Source organism: Bacillus rossius, assembly GCF_032445375.1.
Source record: "Bacillus rossius redtenbacheri isolate Brsri chromosome 4 unlocalized genomic scaffold, Brsri_v3 Brsri_v3_scf4_1, whole genome shotgun sequence".
Taxonomy (NCBI): Eukaryota; Metazoa; Arthropoda; class Insecta; order Phasmatodea; family Bacillidae; genus Bacillus; species Bacillus rossius.
In genome coordinates, this window is record NW_026962010.1 from 10,914,030 (window position 1) to 10,938,295 (window position 24,266).

At 41.3% G+C, this 24,266-nt stretch overlaps 1 protein-coding gene across 2 annotated transcripts in view; it reads right to left on the reverse strand.

Moving 5' to 3' along the window:
- The window catches only part of LOC134541681 (chromatin-remodeling ATPase INO80-like), a 212,181-nt gene that overhangs the window by 37,701 nt on the left and 150,214 nt on the right, over positions 1-24,266 (reverse strand). For both annotated transcript variants that reach the window (XM_063385299.1, XM_063385300.1), the window contains exons 26-30: positions 18,919-19,077; positions 17,297-17,399; positions 16,939-17,039; positions 11,938-12,027; positions 10,700-10,793 (exon numbers count right to left, since the gene is read on the reverse strand). In XM_063385299.1, coding sequence (XP_063241369.1) covers positions 10,700-10,793; positions 11,938-12,027; positions 16,939-17,039; positions 17,297-17,399; positions 18,919-19,077 — 547 coding nt within the window. The remainder of the gene's footprint in view (positions 1-10,699; positions 10,794-11,937; positions 12,028-16,938; positions 17,040-17,296; positions 17,400-18,918; positions 19,078-24,266) is intronic.

The window sequence follows — 24,266 nt, forward strand, 5'->3', positions numbered from 1 at the left end:
AAATTTCGGCAATAAAGGTTAATTATTCTTGCATTTTAAAAATTTGATTACTAGTATAATTTCAAGTATTTATTCTTTTATTATTAAAATAAAATTGATTCAATTTTATTCATAAAAGTATCAATCATTTCATCAATGTTTTGTTATAACGTTGTCCTGTTTAACTATCGTCCATAAACCGACTTTACAGAAAACCAATTTTTTTTTAATTTTAATGATTGAATTTTTTTATAAATAAAAAAATCCCAAATTTACAGCTAAATAATTACGCTTTTTCAATATGGCAGCCATAACGAAAATTGCAACAATTAGAGTGCGGAACTCGATTACAGGAAGGCGGAATGTTCTAGATTACAAAATGGCGACATCCAAGATGGTGGATTCAAAATGGCTGTTGGGGTCAAGTGAGATGGTCATCGTGACGTCACAATGCAAGATGGCGGTCGGCACCACAACAACACATCCTGAACCCTGTCGCCGGACGCCCATTTATATACTACTCTTTATTGCTTCGCAATTCTCTGGAAATTTGTCCTACATGAATCTCATATAACGACCATAATCAGATACATGAGGGCAGCAGGGATGACAAAATAACTATTTAGGCTCTTATAAACTGTATATCTGGGGTAGTGTACGATTTTAAATTCAACACATTAAATAGTAAATGTTTCTTCTTCTAAAGTACGAGTGTTCAAACGCAGCCTGAACTAGTGGTTGTAAAACATGCGACCAAACTTCCTGGAGATGAAATAATAATGATGTGCGCCAGAAGCATGCACACTCCCGCGGTCAAGTACGCGAAAGTGCTTACTTCAGGCGAATTCCGACACGGGTCCGAGTCCGAGCGCCGTTGAGTCGAGTCCCGCGGGAAACAAACGTCCTTTCAACCGGCGGCGGATCCAGAAGCCAGTGTTTCCGAAACTAATGGCTCTTCCCCCTCTCTCCAGTTCGGTCCGGAGAACACAATCCAACTGCATTGTAATTGTGATGGCGGAAAAAAGAGGGCCGTGTTGTCGAACTGCACGACTGGTGAGGCTGTCCGGCGCCCTGGGGTCGACTCCTGCGCGACGAGGCGTGGTCGTTCCTGGAAGCCCTCCTCTCTTTCGGCGGCGAAACCGCCGAGGTGCACGTTCCTCGGCGGCTGTTCCGGCGGCCGGGGAACAATACCGCGCCTCCTCCGCCAAGCCCGGAAGCTTCCAGCTCCACCGCACATTACAGTCTCTTCGTATTCCCAGAGCTCAGCTCGAGAAAGGATAAAAAAATAAAAGAACAGTGCACGGACCCGTCGCTCCACGCCCACGCCGCTCTCAAAGCGGGGGCCCTTCCGCCCTCCTCGCTGAACTCGCACTTCACTTCACTGCACTTCGTTCGAACACTTTTGGAGCTACCATGGAGGCAGGCCTGTTGGCCGTCTTTCTGGAATGTACTGGAGTGGTTGTGACGTGTCGCGTCATCCCGACGCTCGAAGCATCCAGAAATACGTCGTTATTCACGCCACTACACGCTGTGGGCTTTCTAAGCCCGCATAATTCTATAGCCACTCAGGCAATAGATGACAGCGCCGAAGAAAGAGGGAGCGGGGGCAGGGGGTGGTGAGGCCGGGCCAACCTAATCCCCAAAGGTATGTGCAAGTGACGTCAGTGGCCGTGCGGGACCGCCAGCTAAGTATCTAATACATGTCGCGGCCTTGCCTCTCACAGTTCGTGACACTGCCCCCTTCTTAAACCTGTTCCGACCCGAACAGGTAACAATATGCTGATGTCTATGCTGCAAAGCCATCCTACGCATCTAGCAATTGTACTGGATATGACCCACTTCTTGGCAGATATAACAATGCGGCCGTCCTCCAACTCTTCGGAGCCGTATGACAACTTTGCCATTACTATGGACCTCACTCTTTTGCACTTGCTGCCGTGGCATCTCCCTTTCCAAAAGGCAGCCCGTTTGGGAATTTCCATCGAACATGCCCTTGTTCTTCCCTTGTTCTTGGCTCGCAGAACACCATAGGCAACTTCCTGCTCCTTGAATCTCCGAAATTATTACCCTCCAAAATCCCATTGTCGCATCGCTGTCATTCTTTCTTCGGTTTCCTCCCACGATTCTGGCAGTAACGCTGGACATGCTCCCTTTCTCGACAAGCGAAGCACCTGGGCGACATATTGTTCTTCGAACCCGTAAACTCTTCTCCTGTCCATTCTTGTTATCACAGGATCACTTGGATCTCCTACCCCGATTAGGACAGTCGCTCTGGATGTGTCCTAGTCCTTTGCAGACGAAGCACCGCAGCGTCCTCTTGTTCTTCAAAAATGTGAACCATCAACAGCTTTCTTAATGACCCGAGGATAATCTCTTCATTAGTACTCGAGCTGCCGTTCATTTCGTGGTAAGGTTCCATCACAGCCTTGCCCTGATGCTCGTGCTTCTTGAGGCAATGTAGGCACCTTCGATTTCAAGGATGTGAATCAGAGCATCGCGGATATTTTTGTGGCAGGCCATACAAAGAGTTTGTTGAACCTCCGCATCATTGAGTCCGTCTATAAACGCACTGGTGGCTAGCTGCTGGCGGAACTCTGTTGATGCTTCTAGGTACACAAGGTACACGAGTAGCTCAATGTCAGATTCGAACTCCTGGAAGGTTTACGAGGATCGCAGTTGACGTATCTTGAGGGCCATTCTGCACACCTCACCCATGTGTCGGTCGCCATACATCAGCTCAAGGGCTTCTACTAGTGCAGTACAGTTATTCTGCTCTGGAACTGGAACGGTCTGAAGCAGCTCGAGCGGAGATACTCGCAGGACCAAGACAAGAGCTGTAGCCCTCTCTTCCTCGTCCCAGTTATTCACTTCAGCAGCTGCCTCGAACTGTCGCCTGTAGACAGCCCACGATGATTGGCCATCGAAGGTGGGTGGCTTGAATTTTGGGTGGCCAGATGCAGTGCCTTCCACCTTCACTTCCCCGGAAGAACTCCTCCGTTTTGTAGCAGCTGTAGCTTCCTGGATCATTCGTCAGCATTCTTCTGTTACAGTTACAACATGCTGTTCGGTGGTCTGCTCTAGCTAAGCTAGCTGTTATGCTACCAGTTCTTCATGTTCGGCTAGATTCTGCTTTAAACACTGCACCTTGCCTTCTAGTTAAATACTGGATTTTTCCAATTTTTTCTTCATTTATTCTTGAGCTGCCACTAGCTCACTCCGCATGTCTTCTTGTGCTTTCTTCATTTCGTCAATTTCACTCTTCACTGCATTCTTTACTTTTTCTTGGCTGTTTCTAATTTTTCTCTTAATTTTTTTGTAGAGAAAGGGGAAAAAATATGATACATTAAAATTTTTACAATTGGATCAAACATGGCGATGATGATCCAGCATAGAGTCCAACAGTTGTTTCTCTACCGAAATACTGCACGTCTATTTGTGAGCCGAAAATCGATATTTATGGGCAACAAACTTAAGAAAAATTAAATAAAAAACTAAATAAAATCTATTAAAAATCGTTTTGAGGTGCAAACGGACTTTTCCTAAAGAAGTTATGTACCAAATATCACGCTGTCTCTGCACTATGCAAAAGACAAACTCTCACGTTTATTATATACATAAGATTATTTATTATATAAATATTACTATACAATCATGTATACGCGTGACCATCCTCGACTGTTTTCGTCAACCATACACAGAATAATGCACATCAGTTCTGTTTTAACAAAGGCAAAGAAAAACACAATACTAATTGAGCAGTTTCAAGGAAGACACATCTTGTATTTCTTGTCATGATCAACATTAAAAGGAGTTTAAAGAACGAAGACACTTGGGTTGTGCTGCTTCAGCTGCCAAATTTGATACAAACTGTGCAAAAAAAACTCTTCCTCTGTTACAAGCGAAGATATGTTTCGATGTTATCGTTCTTTTGGAACATTCCCGAAACGATAGGAAAATTCTAAAAAACTTATGGATTTTCTTTACACAAATAAATATCACCGCATATGTTTCGGATTATTCCCAAAGGATAGATCAAACATTCTACGCAATTTTTTTGCACTACTCTTAGGAGGCATAAAAACCCTAAACGGATGCAACATTTTTCATATCACAGAAGTTTAGGTGATTTTCTGTTTTTCAAACAAACCTTCTCTTGGCCAGAATTTTGTCCTTCAACGATCTCGGCCGAGGTTTTAAATCTCTATACTTCATCGAATGTATCACTCGGGAAGTAAACCATCTTGCCTTGTGGAGCCGCGTCGAAGGAACAGATTGACAGACGTTTCGCCTTGCAGTGCAACTCTGGAGGTGCCTGGTGCAATGCAGAGCGAAACCTCGGTACAGTATTCTCCACTCGGACGCAAAAGTCTTCAATCTACACTCTGGAAGTAATTTCCTGATTTGTACAAAAATTACAGCAGTTATTGTGTCCATAAAATGTGATTTATGTATATAATAGATTAACATATCCATTAACTTTTACGTTGATAATGGTCTGGGATATAGGAACCATGAAACGAAATTTTTTAATGACACCAAAAGTGAAAAACGTATGGATTCAATGTTTAGTGCTCGTATGAAAGGGTATCTCCATGTCCGCTACTGTGACCAGTTCGACAGCAAGTGTGTGCGCACACAGTCTGACCCGTCAGTGAGGGAGGGTAAACCAGGCGCTACACGGAGAAACAAGCGGATGAAGCGGCGAGGGAAGGAAAGGGCGCGGGGAAAGAGAGCACCCGGAGATAACACGCGGCTGACTGCGACGACGGCCATCACGTCTCCTGGGAGGACCCGCGGCGCATCAAGAGAACATCATCTTCGTGAGAGGCGAGGTGAGGTGGGTTGACCATTGCACCAACGTCGTTCCCGTCATAATAATAAGCAAAAAAAAAAAGTATGAAAACATTTCATTAGGAACTAGCTAATGCCAGGCATGCGTTGCAATGCCTTAATCTTTATTTATTTTTTTTGTAATTTATTTGAAGTGGGTACACATATACACTGTCTATATCTCTATCTACATATATCTACCTCTATACCTCTCTATATCTATATGTCACACTATAGCAACTAAAATATAAAAATCTATGTTATCTGTCTATATTTTTATCTATCCTTTTACCTGTCACAGTTGTGACATATATAAAATCGCGCGAGTATTCGAATGCAGAGCTGCCAACCTCAAATCACACCCATCAGTAATGACAATTATATGAAGGGAAAAAAAAGTACGCGTAAATAATGCATGGCCATTCTCTTGAATAGTTTAGGTCGAAAGTTCTGAAGAATTTCGTTCTCTACCCCCCCCCCCCCCCCAGAAACACTTTTGTTCTATCACACGCTTCAATTCTACAACCGTAACTGAAGAACACAACACTATAGAAAAACATTTAAAAAAATTCACGTCTCTAGACACGACAAAAACACTATGATGAAAAAAATGGCTTTCAAAAAAATATTAAAACAACACAGGTTAGCCAAAGTACCGTACAAAAATTATCGTGATGTAAGTAGCCAACAAACGAAAAGTCCGAGAATATGGAATAGTTGTGTCGTACAACGGACGTAATACCATCCCATTATTATTTCAAAACACGAGAATTAATCTACTTATTTCGACAGTACATGCGCACACATTCTAGTTCCGTTATTTCGCAACCACGGGATGTATTCGAACTGCGTTCACGAAACAGCACAGCAGAAACGGATTTTTTTTCCGTTACCGTGCAGCACAAAGCCTCGTTTCCGTAATAAACCAGCGATGTTCCGTAATTCCGTAATTCGGTCTAAATCCGCAATAATTACGGAAAATCCGTAATGGTTGGCAGCTCTGCGAATGCAACGTTGTGTCAAAATTTCAAAGCAATCGGTGAAGAACTTTCTGACAGTTAAGATTTTGAACGAACGAACATTTACATTTTTATTTATATATATGTTTTATAATCACATCTCGAGTGAGAAAAACACTAACCTTTTTCATACATCAACGTGAATACTATCTTAAAGGTGACAAAAGATTTAATTTGCACACGTAAAATCTAGTATTTTTGAAGCATCGTTTACCTTTTTTTTTTTAAATGTAAAAACACCCATAATTACGCATGATTTTAGTTAACGTGAAACTAAACGTTTGGAAATAAGTTAAAACAGATTAGATCCTATATTCTGTACCAAATCATGTAAAACACAGGTATGGTCAGAGCACTGAATTATGTTCGGCCTTCCTTTTCGCGCTCAAACTACTAACTTGAATGATATAAAACATTCTTAACCTGGTCGTTCTACAGGACGAAGCGACACAAACGGCCCAGTGAGGCGTCTTGCGAGATAGGCATACATATTACAAAACTTTAAAACTTTGCGTGCGCCTGGCCGGTTATACTTCCTCGCACATCGGTTGCATCCAGCGGGTAACATACGATTCACGCATCAGGCTGACACGCTACTGGAAAGCTTGCCAACAATACAATACTGAATTGCTGAGATGTTTTATTTTGCGAATTTCGCAAGTGGATTTGCTTGTTTCGCATCAACTACTCGAAGATTCATAACGTCGGCAATTTACACTTTTAATAATGTTTTCAATATTACTTAAGCGTCCCTACTAAGTTTATTTTGGATGGTAGCATTAAGATATAATCCACAAATATTTCTTAAATTTACTTATGTATGTATGATTGCAAACTGAAACTTAAAGAAACATTATATGTTTTTTAAGACAGACCCTCTTAGTTTGTGCACGGTCCCTTAATAAGCATACAACACTATTAGATATTGAAAAACTGTAATTTTGATCACTTCAAGAACTGTACTGAAAATTTCATAAAAGATTATCACAATATAATTGCAAGATGCAAGTAAGAATGCACACTATAAATTGATATAATATCCTAAGTAAACACTAATTCTTTCCTTTACACAGCACAGTATTTTAACAAAAAATTGTTGAGTACAGAAAAAAAAAGTGAATAGAATGGTTTTAATTTATGCTACAAAAACTAGAAGTCAATTCACACTGTTATGTAAGTTTACAAATAAAAGCTATATTCTAAAAAATTATTTTGAACCATTTAGAGCCACAGAGTTTTTCCTCAAAGATAGGCAAACTGTCCTTTAAATATCTTAGAGACCAAAATATTCTTACTAAAGGCACAACTACTGGACGTCACTTTTAATCTGGTTCGGAAACAGAATTTAAATAGGATTTTTTTAAGGTTTTTACCAGTTTTTTTTCACTGATACCTTCAAAAAAACTTTACTGTAAGCATCCTGGCGCATATTTAACCTCCAAAACAGAGGATATAATGCCATAAAGGGAAACAGGGGGTGTTGAAGTGCTTGGCTTTAACAGGCCAATAAACCAGGCGCGGCAACAATAAAACCTCGGCGGGCGGCGAGGCGAAGGGCCTTGAACCTGCCGCAGGGGGTTCTGGGGCGCTGGCCACGCAGCAGACAGGGAGGGATGCATGCTCCGCTGGTCGCCTCCTCAAGACACGGACCATGACGTGTGCCCGCCTCGCTGTCCCTCACATCCAGTCTTTCCACGTGCGCCAACATGCTGTTCCCTGCCGAGCCCTGCCTTGCTACAGACCATGGCTGATTCCCCCCTCAATTCTCCCCACTTGTACTGGGACTTCACCTTGTTTTCGACCAAGATACGCACACCACAAACTACACATAATAAAAAAAAATTAATAAAGATTTGCAGGCTCAAATGCATCTACAATGCACTCCAAAATGATTCATATGCTTTGTTAACAGTGAACCTATTCACTGTCTTGCTGACTTGTGAGACGACTAAATTGCGTAATGGATTTCCTGTGATTCGTTCCTGCCTTCATGCCTTCATGCCTTGCTACAGACCATGGCTGATTCCCCCCTCAATTCTCCCCGCTTGTATTGGGACTTCACCTTGTTTTCGACCAAGATACGCACACCACAAACTACACATAATAAAAAAAAATTAATAAAGATTTGCAGGCTCAAATGCACCTACAATGCACTCCAAAATGATCCATATGCTTTGTTAAAAGTAAACCTATTCACTGTCTGCTGACTTGTGAGACGACTAAATTGCGTAATGGATTTCCTGTGATTCGTTCCTGCCTTCATGCCTTGCTACAGACCATGGCTGATTCCCCCTCAATCATCCCCACTTGTATTGGGACGTCACCTTGTTGTCGACGAAGATACGCACACCACAAACTATACATATTAAAAAAAATTAATAAAGATTTTCAGGCTCAAATCATCTACAATGCACTCCAAAATGATCCATACGCTATGTTAACAGTAAACCTATTCACTTGTCTGCTGACTTGTGAGACGACTAAATTGCGTAATGGATTTCCTGTGATTCGTTACTTCTTTGGTTGAAGGTCTGTTACTGGCTCGCTTACCGCCACGTGACCTGCGGCCCAACAGCCGAAGCAGTACCATGGTATACCTACTATATTTTAGTTTCACGCTACCAAAGACAAACATTCACAATTTTTATATGGTCAATGGCAATCACCGAACATTTGAGAGATAAAATAAGGCACAGCAGCAAGAAGGCGGTATTGGCGATATTAACTCGCATGTCAGCTGTTTTGTCGCTTCTGACAAGGTAATAAACTGGTGTGCAGTCTTTTTGTGGTATCAAATTTGTACATGTAGTATAAAATTATAGTTTATATATGAAATCTCAGAGCAGAACCACCATTACGACCACAAAATGTTCTTCGGTGCTATTCCTAAAAAAATATGTCAATCATGTATCATGAGAAGTTTGTAAGTTGTGCTTATATTCTTCTGAAGTTTGTAAAATGTTAAAAGACCCCAGAAAGGACTCACCTCTCACATGATTTTCAATTGCCACTTAACGCAACCCTTGACACGAATCCCGTAAGCTCAGGTTTCAGATATGTACAACCAGGTATACAAATGGCCAACTAACATCACAGATCACACATGCAGCAAAAATTGTACATGGTACTAATCTACCCAGGAGATCCTTAAATTTTAGATCACATCCACAGTCCGTCCGGGATACCAGTCAGATGAGAGCATTCAAAACCAATTCCTCCATAATTATTTTTTCAATGTTTTCTGTTTAGTTTGATTTAGTCATTTCGAAAAAAATAGTTTCAAATTCTGTATGTGTTATGAGTATGCATTATGTGTTATGCATTTTATTGCTTGAACCAATAATGGTACTAAATCATTTAATCCTTTTACTAATCCTCATAAAATAAGTAGTAATGATTAATACAGTAGTACGTGTGTTTTCTTTGTTGTTTGACTTAGATAAAAATATGCATCAAGTAAAGTGAAAGTGGCTCTGGGTGGCTGATGGAAGGTGGCTCAAGGAGGGAGTTGACAACTTCTGAACAAGGGGAAGTGAAGGGAGACTGCTCTGATGTCCCAGCAGATCCCTGCAGTATCAGCCCTTCGTGCAGCCTAAGTTACTTATTATAAAAAATATTATACTTCACTTTTAGTAAAAAAAAAAAAAAAATTATTAATATCCAAAAATAACTTACAAATATATGTACTTTGAATGTGATTTTAATAATGAATTACTTTGTGTATCCTATTCTTTTAGTTAGTAGTATTTTTGCTAGTTATTTTATTTTAACTGTATTCACTTTTCAAAGTGTTGTGGATGAGTCATTGGATATTCATGTCTGTCCTTAACATTTTATTTTTTCCCTTATTCTCCTTCTATATTTATGCTATTTGTCTATGCATTTAGTAAATAAATAAATAAATAAATACATATTGTACAAATACAAATGCTATTTCATTTTGATAAGAGTAAAAGAACTGATACAGTTTTGGTAAACATGAGAATGCTTACCAAATAGGCGAAATGTTGAATACACGTTTAATTAATACAGTAATGAAACCAATAATATCTATGAAAAAATTCACACTAATAAATGCACGATTATGCATTCTGGTTAATAAATACATAACCACTGTACGTGGCAGTAGAAAACTGCAACAAAGTAACAGTTTCCACAGAAAATAATCAGAGAACTTACAAAATGATGGTTTGTTACTACAATGGTGAGACAGTCCAAAGAATCACTGCAAAACCATCTAACTTTTCAATGAACTTTATGAGCTGTTCCAGAAAAAACACCAAACGTGTTTATAGTACAACAGCAGTTTCTTTTTTGTTTGGCTTAGGAAAACTTTAGTCGCAACACTACTCACTAGAACAAACGCGTGATGGATCTTAGTATCATACTCATTATTCATGAATGAAAGATTCACTCGTAATTCAAACTCATCCCAAGGCAATGGGAGTGGGGAAGGATGGAAGGGGGTAAAGAGGACTGGGTAGGGAGGGGGAGTTAATTGTATTAAAGCTCTGTGGAAGCCCCCTTACAATTAGGGGTAAAAAATGGACTTATAATAATTTTTGCAGCTGCTTTGGATTGTGGATTGTGCTTGGTTGTTTTATGTCTTCTATGGCATACCCATTGCCTGGTTAGAATTAATTTAACAAGAGAAAACAGTCACTTACCTCTATGCTTGTGGGCCATATCTTCTTTAGTCATACCTCACAAAATACTTTCCAGTTACCATTATTAATTATGTACTGTAACTATTTACCCCTAGGTATAAATTAGTTATTTAAGCATTTTCAGTAAACAAATGATCTAACAATAAACATCTTTTCACTAGAACATTGCTACGACTACAATATTGAACGGAGACTGCGACTCACGGTGAGGCTGCAGGGAAGACGGGTGGTCGACGTCCACAACCAGACCCTCGTTGCTGGTCTCGTCCTGGGGCGGCACTCCGCTGCCCTGCGACACCTGCCGTGGCACACCACAGTCACTGAGCCAAGCTTACCAACACAACCAGGGGCGCAACAACTAAATTTCAAAAAGGGGGGCAATCAATATACCTTTTTATAAAGAATCATCGATCCCCCCTATTGAAGTGGGGGGTCTGGGGGTCCTCCCCCGGGAAAATTTGTATTTCAAGGTGGATAATGTTGCTATTTAAGCAGTTTTATTATCTAAAAATTGATTACACAGCACTTTCTTTGCCCCCGTTTGCCCCCACTTCAAGGTTTCAGGGGGGAGGGGGGGGGGGGGGTAAAATACCCTTGCCCCCCCCCCCCCCCCCTTTTTGTTGTTGTGCCCCTGAACACAACAGCCATAGCACCAGACTACAAACTACAACACAACATTCACATGAGCATTCCTAAAACCAATTTAGTTATTACACTACACTACTAACCAAATGATGAACAATGATTAACAAACTACTGTTCTGAGGAATAGTTAATTACATGATGGCGTCATTTAAAGTGTGATGGGTATAAGGTTTTAAATCCAGATAAACTTATTACTAAGTGTTTTTCACTTACAAAATCAAATGCTTAGAAAGTGGTCTACAATTTTTATTATTTGACTTGTTATTCAACCCAACCTGATACATTCCTTTACATTTCTTCCACAGCAAAACAAACAAGTACCACATTATATAATTTTTTCCATAAACAATATGAAATATTCCTGCCCTGCATACTTCTATAGAATGTAATAAATAATTCAAATATTTCAAGTACAATTAAGGACACACAGAATAGAATGTAATGAAATACATGTTCACATATAGTTTTAAATATAGCCTTTTCACCTGCATTGATGGTTAACGGTGTTGAAAAAAAAAATCTTTCAATGTTCTAGTTTGAATTGATTCAAATAGCAAACTACTGGTCTCAGAGAAGTGAAAAATAAAAAATAAAAACATCTATGAGAAAACTTAAAAATGCTTATGTACCAAATAAATTAATTTGCAAAACTTCCAATTTGCAAAATAAACTGCATCATTTAGTCACAACTAATCAAGCATTAATTGTAATGACAAAAAAGCTTATACCTAGAGTTTCAAGTGTTGACGCTCACAGCAGCGGTGATAGGAACTAGAGACAGAATGGAGTTTGCTCACCTCGCTGTGGCTAGGGCTGGGTGGAGCAGAGTCCACACTCAGGATGGTGTCTTCCCCTCCCTCCTCCATCCTCATTCGTTTGTTCTCCATCTGGATGGAAGACAACAAATTTGGATCATAAGCTCATAACAGGCCAACACCTTAAAAATAGTTGGAATAATGATCAAAACCTAACATATAGTGACCAATAGTTAATTTTCATTCTGTACATATTTCTAGGAATTTAAAAGGAAAAAATTTGTTTTAGATACCATATGAGTTGTTGAAAATATGAATTATTCCTTGTTAGCAGTATTATTTTCAACTTATATTAGTTTTTTTTTTTGTGGCTAGCTTTATGCCTACGTCTAGGCAGTGCCAGTTTAGACTGGATTTGGTAAAAGTCCTCCCATCTGGAATGTTTGAGTACACTATCTTGAAGTCACACCATGAAAAACTCTTCACTTTTCGGGCCATGGTGGTAGAGTGGTCGGATCACAATGAAACCCAGATGTTTCGCAAGAGAGAAACACGGCGGATGTTGCCGGGATTTGTTGGGTTTTCTCAAGGTACTCCTGTCTTCCCGAACAATTTATTGTCAATACTCCATTTTCACATCACCCCTGCTTAACTTTAATGACCTTTATGTTGACAAGGCCCATTCACTCACTCATTCACTCATTCACTCATTCATTCATTCTTATTTTATTCATTCATTTCACTAAAATTCTTAAACTATATAAATGAAATCTGCCACTACTATAGACTTTAGAAGCCAAAATTACTTAATGTTTTATTTCCTCCCATTGTTTAAGCCAATTCCAAATATGTGAAGTCGCTGGACCAAAACTTTAATTACATATATGTATCAACAAAGATTTAAGCGATGGAAAATACAAATGAAAAGGAAGCTTACTGTTTAACAAGTAATTTACCATTTAATCAGAAGCACAAAAATGGCACGAGATCAATATTCCTACAAAGTGCACCTAAAAAAGATAATACATTTAAATGTCCGAAACAAGTAAGCCATTAAAATTTTTTTAAAAATATATTAAGGCTTTAACTTAATTCCAACTATGATAATACTTAATTCCAATTATGGTAATACTTTACTATAAAAGTCAAAAGCCTAAAAAAAAAATGCAATGCAACTGCGATGGTGGATTTCATACCCCATACAACTGCCAAGAGCCTGCAACAACCTGAGTTATCAGTCGGCAGGAGCATGTTCTAGTCCTTCAGATGTGCTTCATATGGACTCTCCAGTAAAATAATGTACAAAAGAATGTGCAAAGGACTAAAATTAATGCAAACATTTATAAAATAAAAAAATAAAAAAACATAAAGTGGCTTCATTTTCTGGGGTAAAAGGTATTTGTAGTGACTTGATAAAAAAAAGGTGACTTTTAGTTGCAATAGTAACCTGTTATGAGTCCTGTGAAGGCAGTGAGAAAACCTTCACGCCAAAGATAATGCCCATAACTGTACATATGTACATCTAATAATCCATACTGAAAATATTGTGCTAAGACTAAAATCATTAGCAGTAATCTTCTGTCAGCTAGGCATCAGAGCCTGCTGAACAACGGGAAATAATTGTATACTAAAATCTCATTTTATCTAAATTTACAATTAATAATTCTTGATGGTGTCGCTTGAGCTTTAAAATAAATAGTGTAAGCACGTAGGAACGAATAGTTATAATCGTCTGTTGAATAACAGTCAAGACGACAGGCGGATCTTCCATGGACAGGACAACATCGCGGCTGGCCACGAAACAAGGTCGCAGAAGGAGCGGGCAGCCCTGCCTTGTTGTTCCGGTGGGTTGGCACCGCCTCTGTCATGCTCCGGCGGCAGCCCTGACTCAGGTTCGGAGAAGGATGAAACCAGCCACTGGATCCCGACACGCTCTCCCGTTTCCTGCGTCGCACACGCGCACACACGCACACACGCGCGCACACACGCGCGCACACACACCGCGGAGCTTCGGGCGTGGCTGGGCCGGCGATACGTGGCCGCCATGTCGATAGAGATGCGACATATTGCTGCCGGAAAGTCAAACACTCGATGGCGAGACGTATTAATGATACCCAAGCCGATAGAATCGCAAAAGTCGATAGTACCAAAAGTCCATGTAACACTTGGATTGGAAACTGATATGAGCAGATTATTGCCATCGAAACATCGTAAATACTACCAATATAGCGATGTGCAATATATGTCACTAACATCGCGACATGCAAAACATCGGAAATAACATGACTTGCGATAATCACTGTGAATCCCTTCGTCTTATCTCACGTGCGATATTTGAAATAGTATCTACGAAATATCGCACAGCGAGCGACGTGAACAGCCGTCCTTCAGTTAGGAACTGCATTCACAGCTTCAAAGCCGCACTGCACTCCACATAACGAGTTCAATGCGCGAACTGCAACTATATGGAGGACACATATTTCACGTACAACACGCCAAGTTACATCAGATTTGGAGCTGCACCGTCTCCGCTAGATCTACACGTCAAGTGAACACAATTGAAAACTGGCCCGTACAAACGCACGGCAGCTTCCTCGTGATTTGAAGAAAGAGCACAGATTCCTCGACAACTAGGGCCGTGTGTCGGACACAGCGCTCCCGACAGCGGCTAGAGGACACGGCAAGAGGACACGGCAAGAGGACACGGCAAGAGGACACGGCAAGAGGACACGGCAAGAGGACACGGCAAGAGGACACGGCAAGAGGACACGGCAAGAGGACACGGCAAGAGGACACGGCAAGAGGACACGGCAAGAGGACACGGCAAGAGGACACGGCAAGAGGACACGGCAAGAGGACACGGCAAGAGGACACGGCAAGAGGACACGGCAAGAGGACACGGCAAGAGGACACGGCAAGAGGACACGGCAAGAGGACACGGCAAGAGGACACGGCAAGAGGACACGGCTAGAGGACACGGCTAGAGGACACGGCAAGAGGACACGGCAAGAGGACACTGCAAGAGGACACGGCAAGAGGACACGGCAAGAGGACACTGCAAGAGGACACGGCAAGAGGACACGGCAAGAGGACACTGCAAGAGGACACGGCTAGAGGACACGGCAAGAGGACACGGCAAGAGGACACGGCAAGAGGACACGGCTAGAGGACACGGCTAGAGGACACGGCAAGAGGACACGGCAAGAGGACACGGCAAGAGGACACGGCAAGAGGACACTGCAAGAGGACACGGCAAGAGGACACGGCAAGAGGACACGGCAAGAGGACACGGCAAGAGGACACGGCAAGAGGACACGGCAAGAGGACACGGCAAGAGGACACGGCAAGAGGACACGGCAAGAGGACACGGCAAGAGGACACGGCAAGAGGACACGGCAAGAGGACACGGCAAGAGGACACGGCAAGAGGACACGGCAAGAGGACACGGCTAGAGGACACGGCTAGAGGACACGGCAAGAGGACACGGCAAGAGGACACGGCAAGAGGACACGGCAAGAGGACACGGCAAGAGGACACGGCAAGAGGACACGGCAAGAGGACACGGCAAGAGGACACGGCAAGAGGACACTGCAAGAGGACACTGCAAGAGGACACTGCAAGAGGACACGGCAAGGACGAGGAGCTGAGCGCATCACGGGGCAGGCCGCCTGTCCAGCAGTGACGAGACGCACAGCATCGGATAATACTGTTCTTTTGTCTCTCCCCCTCCCAAGAAAAACTCTTATTATTAGCACTAAAGGAACAATCTTCATTCTTACCTGCATGTCACGCCAGAAATTCGCATATGTACGTACAAGTTTCAATGGTATGTATTAACAGTTTGATTTAGACTATTTACAACAAATCATACATCAAATTGAAGGTAAACTAACCTATTTTTTCTTACAAATGTCAAATATCTGCAACTTTAGTCATACGGCACACATCCAACCTAAAGACAAATTCTTCCCACACTTTGGTTAACACGTCCGGAGTAATGGAAGCAACAGCCTCTTCAATTTGGCAAATCATAAGGTAGTGGCGGAAGGTAGACCCAATATTTTATAAAGCCCCAAAGGAAAAAAAAAATCGCATGGCATTATGTCAGGTGAACGCGGAGATCAGAGAAAAAGAGCTCTTTCGTCTCGACCATTACGACCAATACAACGCTCAGGGATTTCGCCGTTCAACTACACTCATACAAAGAGATTCATTCCAATGGGGAGAGGCTCCATCCTGTTGCCCAATAAAATTTGCAGGTTCACCCTCTACTAATTGCCTTTCTTTCGCGCTGCAAGCGAGAAAATAACGAGGCATTATCCACGCACGCGCTTATCTAAAACTGCTTGAGTTACTCTTTGTGACTTTGAACGACCACACTACAATTCTTATTGTTAAAACTATTTAATTTATTAACTGGGACATTATTTTATGGATACAATGTATAAAATTACTGAATAATAAGTTGAAGGAAAAAAATCTTTTGGATTTGGTTTTACTTTCTTTATGTGTTCTTCGCGAGACAATGAACGGGATAGTTTTAACTTAAAAAGTTACAGTAAGTTTTCATCAATGTTAAGGTAGAGTGAGGACTTGAAACGTCAAGGGAACGCGTTACTTGCCGGACGCCTGCATCGAGTAACAGTCATGAAACCTCGAGAGCACTTCGTCTCACTCGCACAAACACGACCTTACGTTAAGGCGGGGCACGACGAAGACCGAGTTTGCCGTAAAGAATACGTCTCAGATATCGTGCTGCGTGTCGTGTTTGGTCAGCTACCGTTCACAAATAATCCCAAGTCACCAATAAACAATATGACGGCATATAAAAACTAGTTAGCTTAGCATGGCAATACTTCAACAACCTGAAATTCGCACATGACCTCGTAAAATATACGTATTATAATTTTACGACTAATATTAACATGACAAATGGGGTGTACGAAGCCTAGATGAAAGCTTGACCAATAGCGCACACGGGAGAAACGAACAAGAAAGAACGACAGCAATGACGCGAAGGGTATATATAATACACTGGCTCACCTTCACGGCTCCCAGGAACTGCTTCCGTTTCCGCTCTCGCTCGCGGTAGAAGTCCGCGCGTGCTTCCTCTTGCGTTCTCCGCTCAGCCTGCTTCTGGCGATCTGAATGAACACACAGCTGCCCGTTAAACCAGTGGTTCTTGGAAGTCGCGGGGCAATACTTCAAACTGCTTCTGTCACTCAAGAAACAAAACTGCTCCAGGACACAAAGCCTGTCACTACTCATAAAAACTCAATCATGTAGTAAATAAATTTCTGCGAAAATGCAAGCAACTCGTTCCGAAGGGGAAAAAACACCCCAGAGACAGTAAGAAAAACACAGGCATAAATGGTTAATTCAAAGTGAAAAAAAAACTTACATTTCTTCTCGATTTCTTCATCGTCGAGAAGCAGAGACACCACCTCCTTTGGCTTCAGGGTGTCTGGCTTGAAATTTCCCCCACTGATGACCATGCGCTGAATCTGAACACAAAGGCAGACGTAATCCAATGACGTTCGTTTAAAAATGTGTATTTTAATCACATACCTTACACAAAAATCACCATTATGACAAAGTATTTACTTCCTCGATAACAGTTTTCCCTTACAGGAAAAGTTTTGAGAATAGTGCACTGCAAGATTTTACAACAATATCGACGAATTCATCAAGATGGCGGTAATTTCATTAAATATCTTCATTCTTAAGGTATTTAAGTTAGGCTTCACACCTCGTTAACAACGCGGACACAGATACGCTAACACACACGAGACAAATCAGAGATATCGATGCAGGGATCGGCTGCGGCCGATAGCAAGAAAACAGCCCGGCATTTTCCTGGAGTTATGTCGAGAATCTATAAAGGTTGCTGGACAGGGATTCTTACTTCTGTACTGCCTCGTTCCGTATTGACAGTAGTTAATGAACATAAACTTACCAGTCAGCCATGTTGGTGATGGATGGTTGGATTATGAACAGAGACCACAACCATTTGTCGGTACATTGTAACAACAGGCTAGCCCGCAAAGTACAACACACACTCGGCAAATGATCAGCGGTTCCCTGCATTTTTCATCATGAGTCACCTTACTGTTCACTTCTGTACTTCAAAAAGTAGAAGTTTTCAATAGATTTAACGATGGTTAAGAGACAGGAACATTTTTGGGAATTGATCCACGAACAAGCTAACTTAAAACACCTGTAATCTTGTACTACTCCCTCAACTGGACTAGTGGCTGTTACAAGACCTAGTAAACTTGCGCCAGTTGCAATCCAGCGACGACAGATTCACATGCAACATTATCAAGACGGCTTAAAGTCGGACAGTCTATGAACGAACGATTTTTGCACCAATACAGAGGACTGTGCAATTTAAGACTACGACTCACCAGCATACTACCATAACACAAAGCGAAATGGCAGATCTCTAAATCCGTGCCAACACGCGGCACTCAGTTGAAGCCAACATGGTCGACGAGACATTTTCAACTTCTCAACCGCAGGTTTCTCTTCGAAACGCGGTACCCAAGCCCAATGGTAAAAACCCGAAGTAGCATCCCATGAGGAAAAAGGGACAGTCTTATGGCTATCCAACAATAAGGGACAGTCTTATGGCTATCCAACAATGAGAGCCAGTGGGCTAACCATGCAGGTGATCTGCATCAAGCCCTGGTCACACACTGCACGGTACCAAAGCCCAATGGTAAAAACCCGAAGTAGCATCCCATGAGGAAAAAGGGACAGTCTTATGGCTATCCAACAATGAGAGCCAGTGGGCTAACCATGCAGGTGATCTGCATCAAGCCCTGGTCACACACTGCACGGTACCAAAGCCCAATGGTAAAAACCCGAAGTAGCCTCCCATGAGGAAAAAGGGACAATCTTATGCCTATACGACAATGAGAGCCATGCAGGTGATCTGCATCAAGCCCCGGTCAGACACTGCACAGTGCCGTCTCCTGGGACCCTGACGGCGATGAAGCTGCAAGCCGGTAACGGACCCACCTCGCTCTTCTCGCGGGCCCGCTGCAGGATGCGCTCCTCGATGCTGCCCTTGCAGATGAGGCGGTACACGGTGACCTGCTTGGTCTGGCCGAGGCGGTGGGCGCGGTCCATGGCCTGCTGGTCCACCGTCGGGTTCCAGTCGCTGTCGTAGAAGATCACCTGCCAACACCGACCCGGCCATCGTTCCGCCACCGTCCGCCAAGACATCCGCGTCATTTTTTGGGAATTTTTTTTGGCAATATTTGGAAAATTTTAAGGTAAAGGTCATCCAAGATGGCCGCCGTGACGTCACAATCCAAGATGGCATGCATCGGCTCCGGCTCCACGCACCGACACCACTAGCTATATCGGCTATTATTTACTATCAAATCCGTTCAAATTGTTGGTAAATCTTATAATTTTCATCGAAATCCCTTGTCTGAAACAATTTTTCATAATACAAAACATTACTGCAAGGGGTAGATAAAACATGGTCTTGAAATAATAAAATAAATCAAACTTCCCTACCATGTACTCTATCGAATTAATGTTTATTTTTATTTAACTAATTAAATATCGCTTTAAATTATTTATAAAGTAAATATGTACAAAACCATTACTACAGGGGGTGGAAATAACAAGGATAAAAAAGTCATTAATTTTTTATAGATGTATTATCAAATCCGTTATAATGTTACCTTAAAACTATGTCAAAAAAATTATACTACCATGTATTAGTGCAGGGGATGTAAAATAGTGTTTGAATGACAAAACTAATTGCATAACTACCTTAGTAGGCATCATATTAAATTCGTTAAGACATTCAATGCTGGATGCATTCATTCAAAATATTTTCGCTGCATGGAAGACGAGAAAATGTTAAATCGATCTTTTTTTGAATATTGGCGAACATGGGCGTAGATCCCGGGGGGGCCAGGGGGGCCCGGGCCCCCCTGGAATTAATGGGCCCCTCCTTGGGGGGGCCCACTTCGTGATTTTAAAGTTAATGGTGTACACAACATATATATATATCAGATTATTATTTACAACGACGACAGACACTTTGACATGCTTTACATTCCTACCTTCGAGTTCCGTAGTTATTTTCCCCTTACCCCTTCTGCGAAAGCCATGGTATGGAGTTTTCCAGTGAGAACTTTGAAACCCTTAATTCCTAGAAACCGTTCATTCCAAAGGACGAAGCTAGGGTAGGGTTCCGTTAGCATTTCCTCCCCATTGTTACCCACACTACCTTGTCATCTGAAACGACAGTATTATAGGTTTTAGGTAGTCTGTTTTTAAAGTGGTTTTGCTCTCGTGTGCGCCAGTCTTCTGCTTTCTCGGCAAACATCAACATGGATAAGTTCGTGACGCGGAAGAAACGGTAAACAGAATCTGATTCTCACCTGGTAAGCTTGATTGTTTTATAAGTAGTGACTATTATTTAGGTAATACATTTTATTTAAGTGATTATGTAACGTTATTTTTTCCAGTAAATAAACAACTTAATACTTTAACAGTAATTATAGCAGAATTTAGTTTATTTACGAACTGAACTTATATACCATTTTCTGGAATTTTTTAGCTCATTTCCATTCTGTAAGGCTAGCTGCTCTGTACGTTACAGTGAATACAGGGAATAATTTTTTTTTCCTCGTTAATATGGAATTAAAATTACTCCCCTTTTATTATCAAACGATAATTTTCACAATTCATGGTTGATAATCACTTTATAACATTTGTTATTTGATAACTGCAACACTGCACGAGTAAACAGAAGTAAGAGTGAGAAAGAAGTATTTAAACGTTACACATCCGTATTTAAGTTAATAAGGAAGGAAACGCGTCTCTTTAATAACTAATCAAGCGGCATATTTTAACTAAATAATTCACTGCCAAAATACTGATTGTACTAAATATAAGTCGAGAAATGTATGTGGTTCAATTAGCTGTAGGATAAATTTCATAGTTCTATCTCCGAGATTTTTCATTTGTGTCATTAAGTTTTTTTTCTTTTTTACCTGGTTGATGCATTTACTAAATAAAATAGTATTTAAGGGTTTTAATATGATTCGATCGTTCATTTGATGTTGATCCGTTTATTAGCTTTGGCGCTTTGGGTTTTTAGGGCGCATAAAAAACTGTGAACAAAGAATTTCACGAACAGCATTTGAATCGCAGTAATTATGTGATTTGGCATAAAAAAAAAACCGACAAAGTGCGAGTCGAACTCGCGCACGAAGGGTTCCGTACAATTATCTATAAAAACGGCAAAAAAATAATAATAATAATGTCTGTTGTATGGGAGCCCCACTTAAATATTTATTTTATTCTGTTTTAGTATTTCTTGTTACAGCGGCAGCAGAAATACATCATTTGTGAAATTTTATTCTGTTTTCACGTTTGTTGTATGAGAGCCCCCCTTAAATATTTGTTTTATTTTAATTTAATCATTTATTTTTAAATTGAAATTAGAATAAACACTTTTGGAAAATAGTAATGTATGGGTGGGGTGTTATCTATTTGCATTACATTCACGTATATTATTTTTATAGATTTTTTCATGGATATTTTATGTATTTAGGTTATCAAATTATTCAAACATGTTTGAGAGATCACTTTTTATAGTCATTAATTAATAATTACTGAAACATATGTTGCTCTGCTTTATTGTTAATATCACTTACGTAAAAATAAAGTGTATAACATACGAGCTTATCATCCAGAGAAGACTTGTTTCGGTTGACCTCTAGCGCAAAATTTTTAAACCACAGAATTCACGGGCCCCCCCTGGAAATCCTACAGATTTGCGCCCATGTTGGCGAACATATATGTTGTTATGTACATTAAGTTATTAAAATGTTCCAAGAGTTTATAGAAGTTTCCAAAATATTTCCAAAAGACAATTCGAAATTTAACTACGCCTGTGGGGTGTGCCGAAAGGAAATATTTAATATAGTATTTTTTTTTAAGTTGTACATTAAGTAATGGGGAGAAGACTGGATAAAATTATTTGCCCCCAGGTTTGGTTTTTCACGATGGCCCTGAATTCTATTTTATGCCGATGCTGAAAGGAATTCGGTCATAAGATTATACTTAAGTTTGTATCCTAATTCTCCAGGGCAATATTCCAATGATAAAAGATAATTCAAATGTGCAAGACTTATAGGCTGTTTACCAGCAATAGGCCTCTATTCATATTGTTACGATTTACGATGAGGGGAGAACTGGGTTTGTAAGGGATGGCTCAATTAGGTTTTTCACAGTTTTATTAATTACTAATATGAACATCAATAATAAATAATTGTACTTCAAAATGTCCGATCACCAATCACTGGCACTAAAAAATGTTTATTCACAGTCACTCAATGTCTGTCAAGTTCCACAGTTCGCACTCCTCACTGGAGCCAGGCTCGTCTCTGATTCGTTCCTTACCCCGCGCCTGTCCACACACACAGCCTCGCGCCACTCAGTCGCACTCTCTCGATCCCGTCGCTCCGCGTCGCGCCACTCTAGAGGGGGGGGGGGGGGGCACTCATCCTCTTCGCCGATGTGCACTTCCCTTCACTCTAGGAACTGTCGCGGCACTTGTCGCGGGACTCCTCGTGGAACTGTCGCGGAGGCCGGCGTCGCTGCTTAAGTACTTGGGGCGCCCTTCTCGAACCGACGAGAGCGGTTGTTACGGGCCGGCCCGACGCCCGAACAGTCTAAAATGGCGTCGCTTGTTCACGCCACTCTGCGCGGTGGCCCACGGAATTGCCCAAGGCCGTTCAGCGATAGATAACAGCGCCGAGGGAGAAAGATGCGCGGGGGGCGGAGGGGGCAGGTGGTAGCGAGGACCCTTGTAATCCAGCCAGGCACGCGTGACAGGCCTTACGTCAGTGGTCTGCACGTGACGTCAGTGGCCGTGCGTGGCCGCCAGCCAGCTCCGAACCTGGTGCGTGTCGCGGTCTTCGAGTTACAAACAATATTTACGAGCAAAGAGGCTGATTTCAAACTAGTTTGGAGCCCACTCATAGACTTCCTTTGCTTGGCTGTAAGACATAGAACCCTACATTATTAACATGAAACAGTGAAAATGTCTGAAAACAAGTGGGATTCGCATTAAAAAGTATAGAAATTTTACAATTTTTTAGCAAAATTAATAAGTCTATACCTATATATTATGAGTGAACAGTTTATTTTTTTTTAATGTAAAGCTGTTAGTAAAGCAATGAGAGTTTGCATAAGCGAGCCGCTGCCTGATCCAGTGTTCGGCCAGCTAATGAAAACCAAGGTCTCGACAGACCTGCACAAGATATCAGCGCTTCGTTATAGTATCGCGCCTTTACAACACCCCTTCGTGAATCATTCATGATCGTGCCGACAACTCTAGTTGCTTTTGAGTACGTCAGAAACGCGTACAAGTAATTAAAGTCACCTGTGCCCAGCTGTTCGCAAACAGCAGTGACCTTGCATTTAAATATTAATCAAAATTCAAACACACACACATATATATATCCTTCAGCTCAAGCACTCATTTCATAATGATAAAAGAGGAGAAATATTGCCAAAGTTCGCATAGGTATTATGATGACATTAATCGAAATAATGTAACTTACGTTTAGCAATATTTTTTTTTCAACTTCAGTAGTATAGGATAGGGCATCCGGGGACAGGCGCCAGGCGGTGGAGCAGAGAGCCGGTCCGCCATATTGGATTGTGACGTCACGGCGACCATCTTGGAGGAGTGTAACGGGACATAGCGTAACGGGACAAGTTTGAACTTGACCCTCAAAATTCGTCAAAATTTACATTTCTGTGGAAAAAAATTCCGCCAAAAAATCTCAAAAAATTCCACAATTCAAAAATTAGGATTTCGAAAATCCTCAAAAGTCGTTTTGCCTTAGAAAGAACCCAAATTACTTAAAGAGGCTTAAGCATCCATGTCTACAGCCTCTGATAAGCCTCTGACGTCATCATGGAATATGTCATTTTGAATAAAGACGTCACCGTTGCAATTATCGTTATGGTCGCCATCTTTAAATTTGGACGCCATCTTGAAAATCTTTAATTATTATCCGATTTTAATGGAAAAAATTCCAAAATTCATCAAAAAATTAACTTATTCGAATTCTGATTGATTATATCGATTACCGTCCTTGGTTCGAACCCGGTGAGTGCAAAAAAAAACTAAAAATGGCGACAGGCTCCTTCCTCAATGGTGGATGCAGGCAGACTGACTCCTATCACTTTTTTTCAAAGCATATATATCGTCACCTAGTATGACGTCATGTCCGCCATCTTGAAAATCCATAATTTGGTGGATGCAGGCAGACTGACTCCTATCACTTTTTTTCAAAGCATATATATCGTCACCTAGTATGACG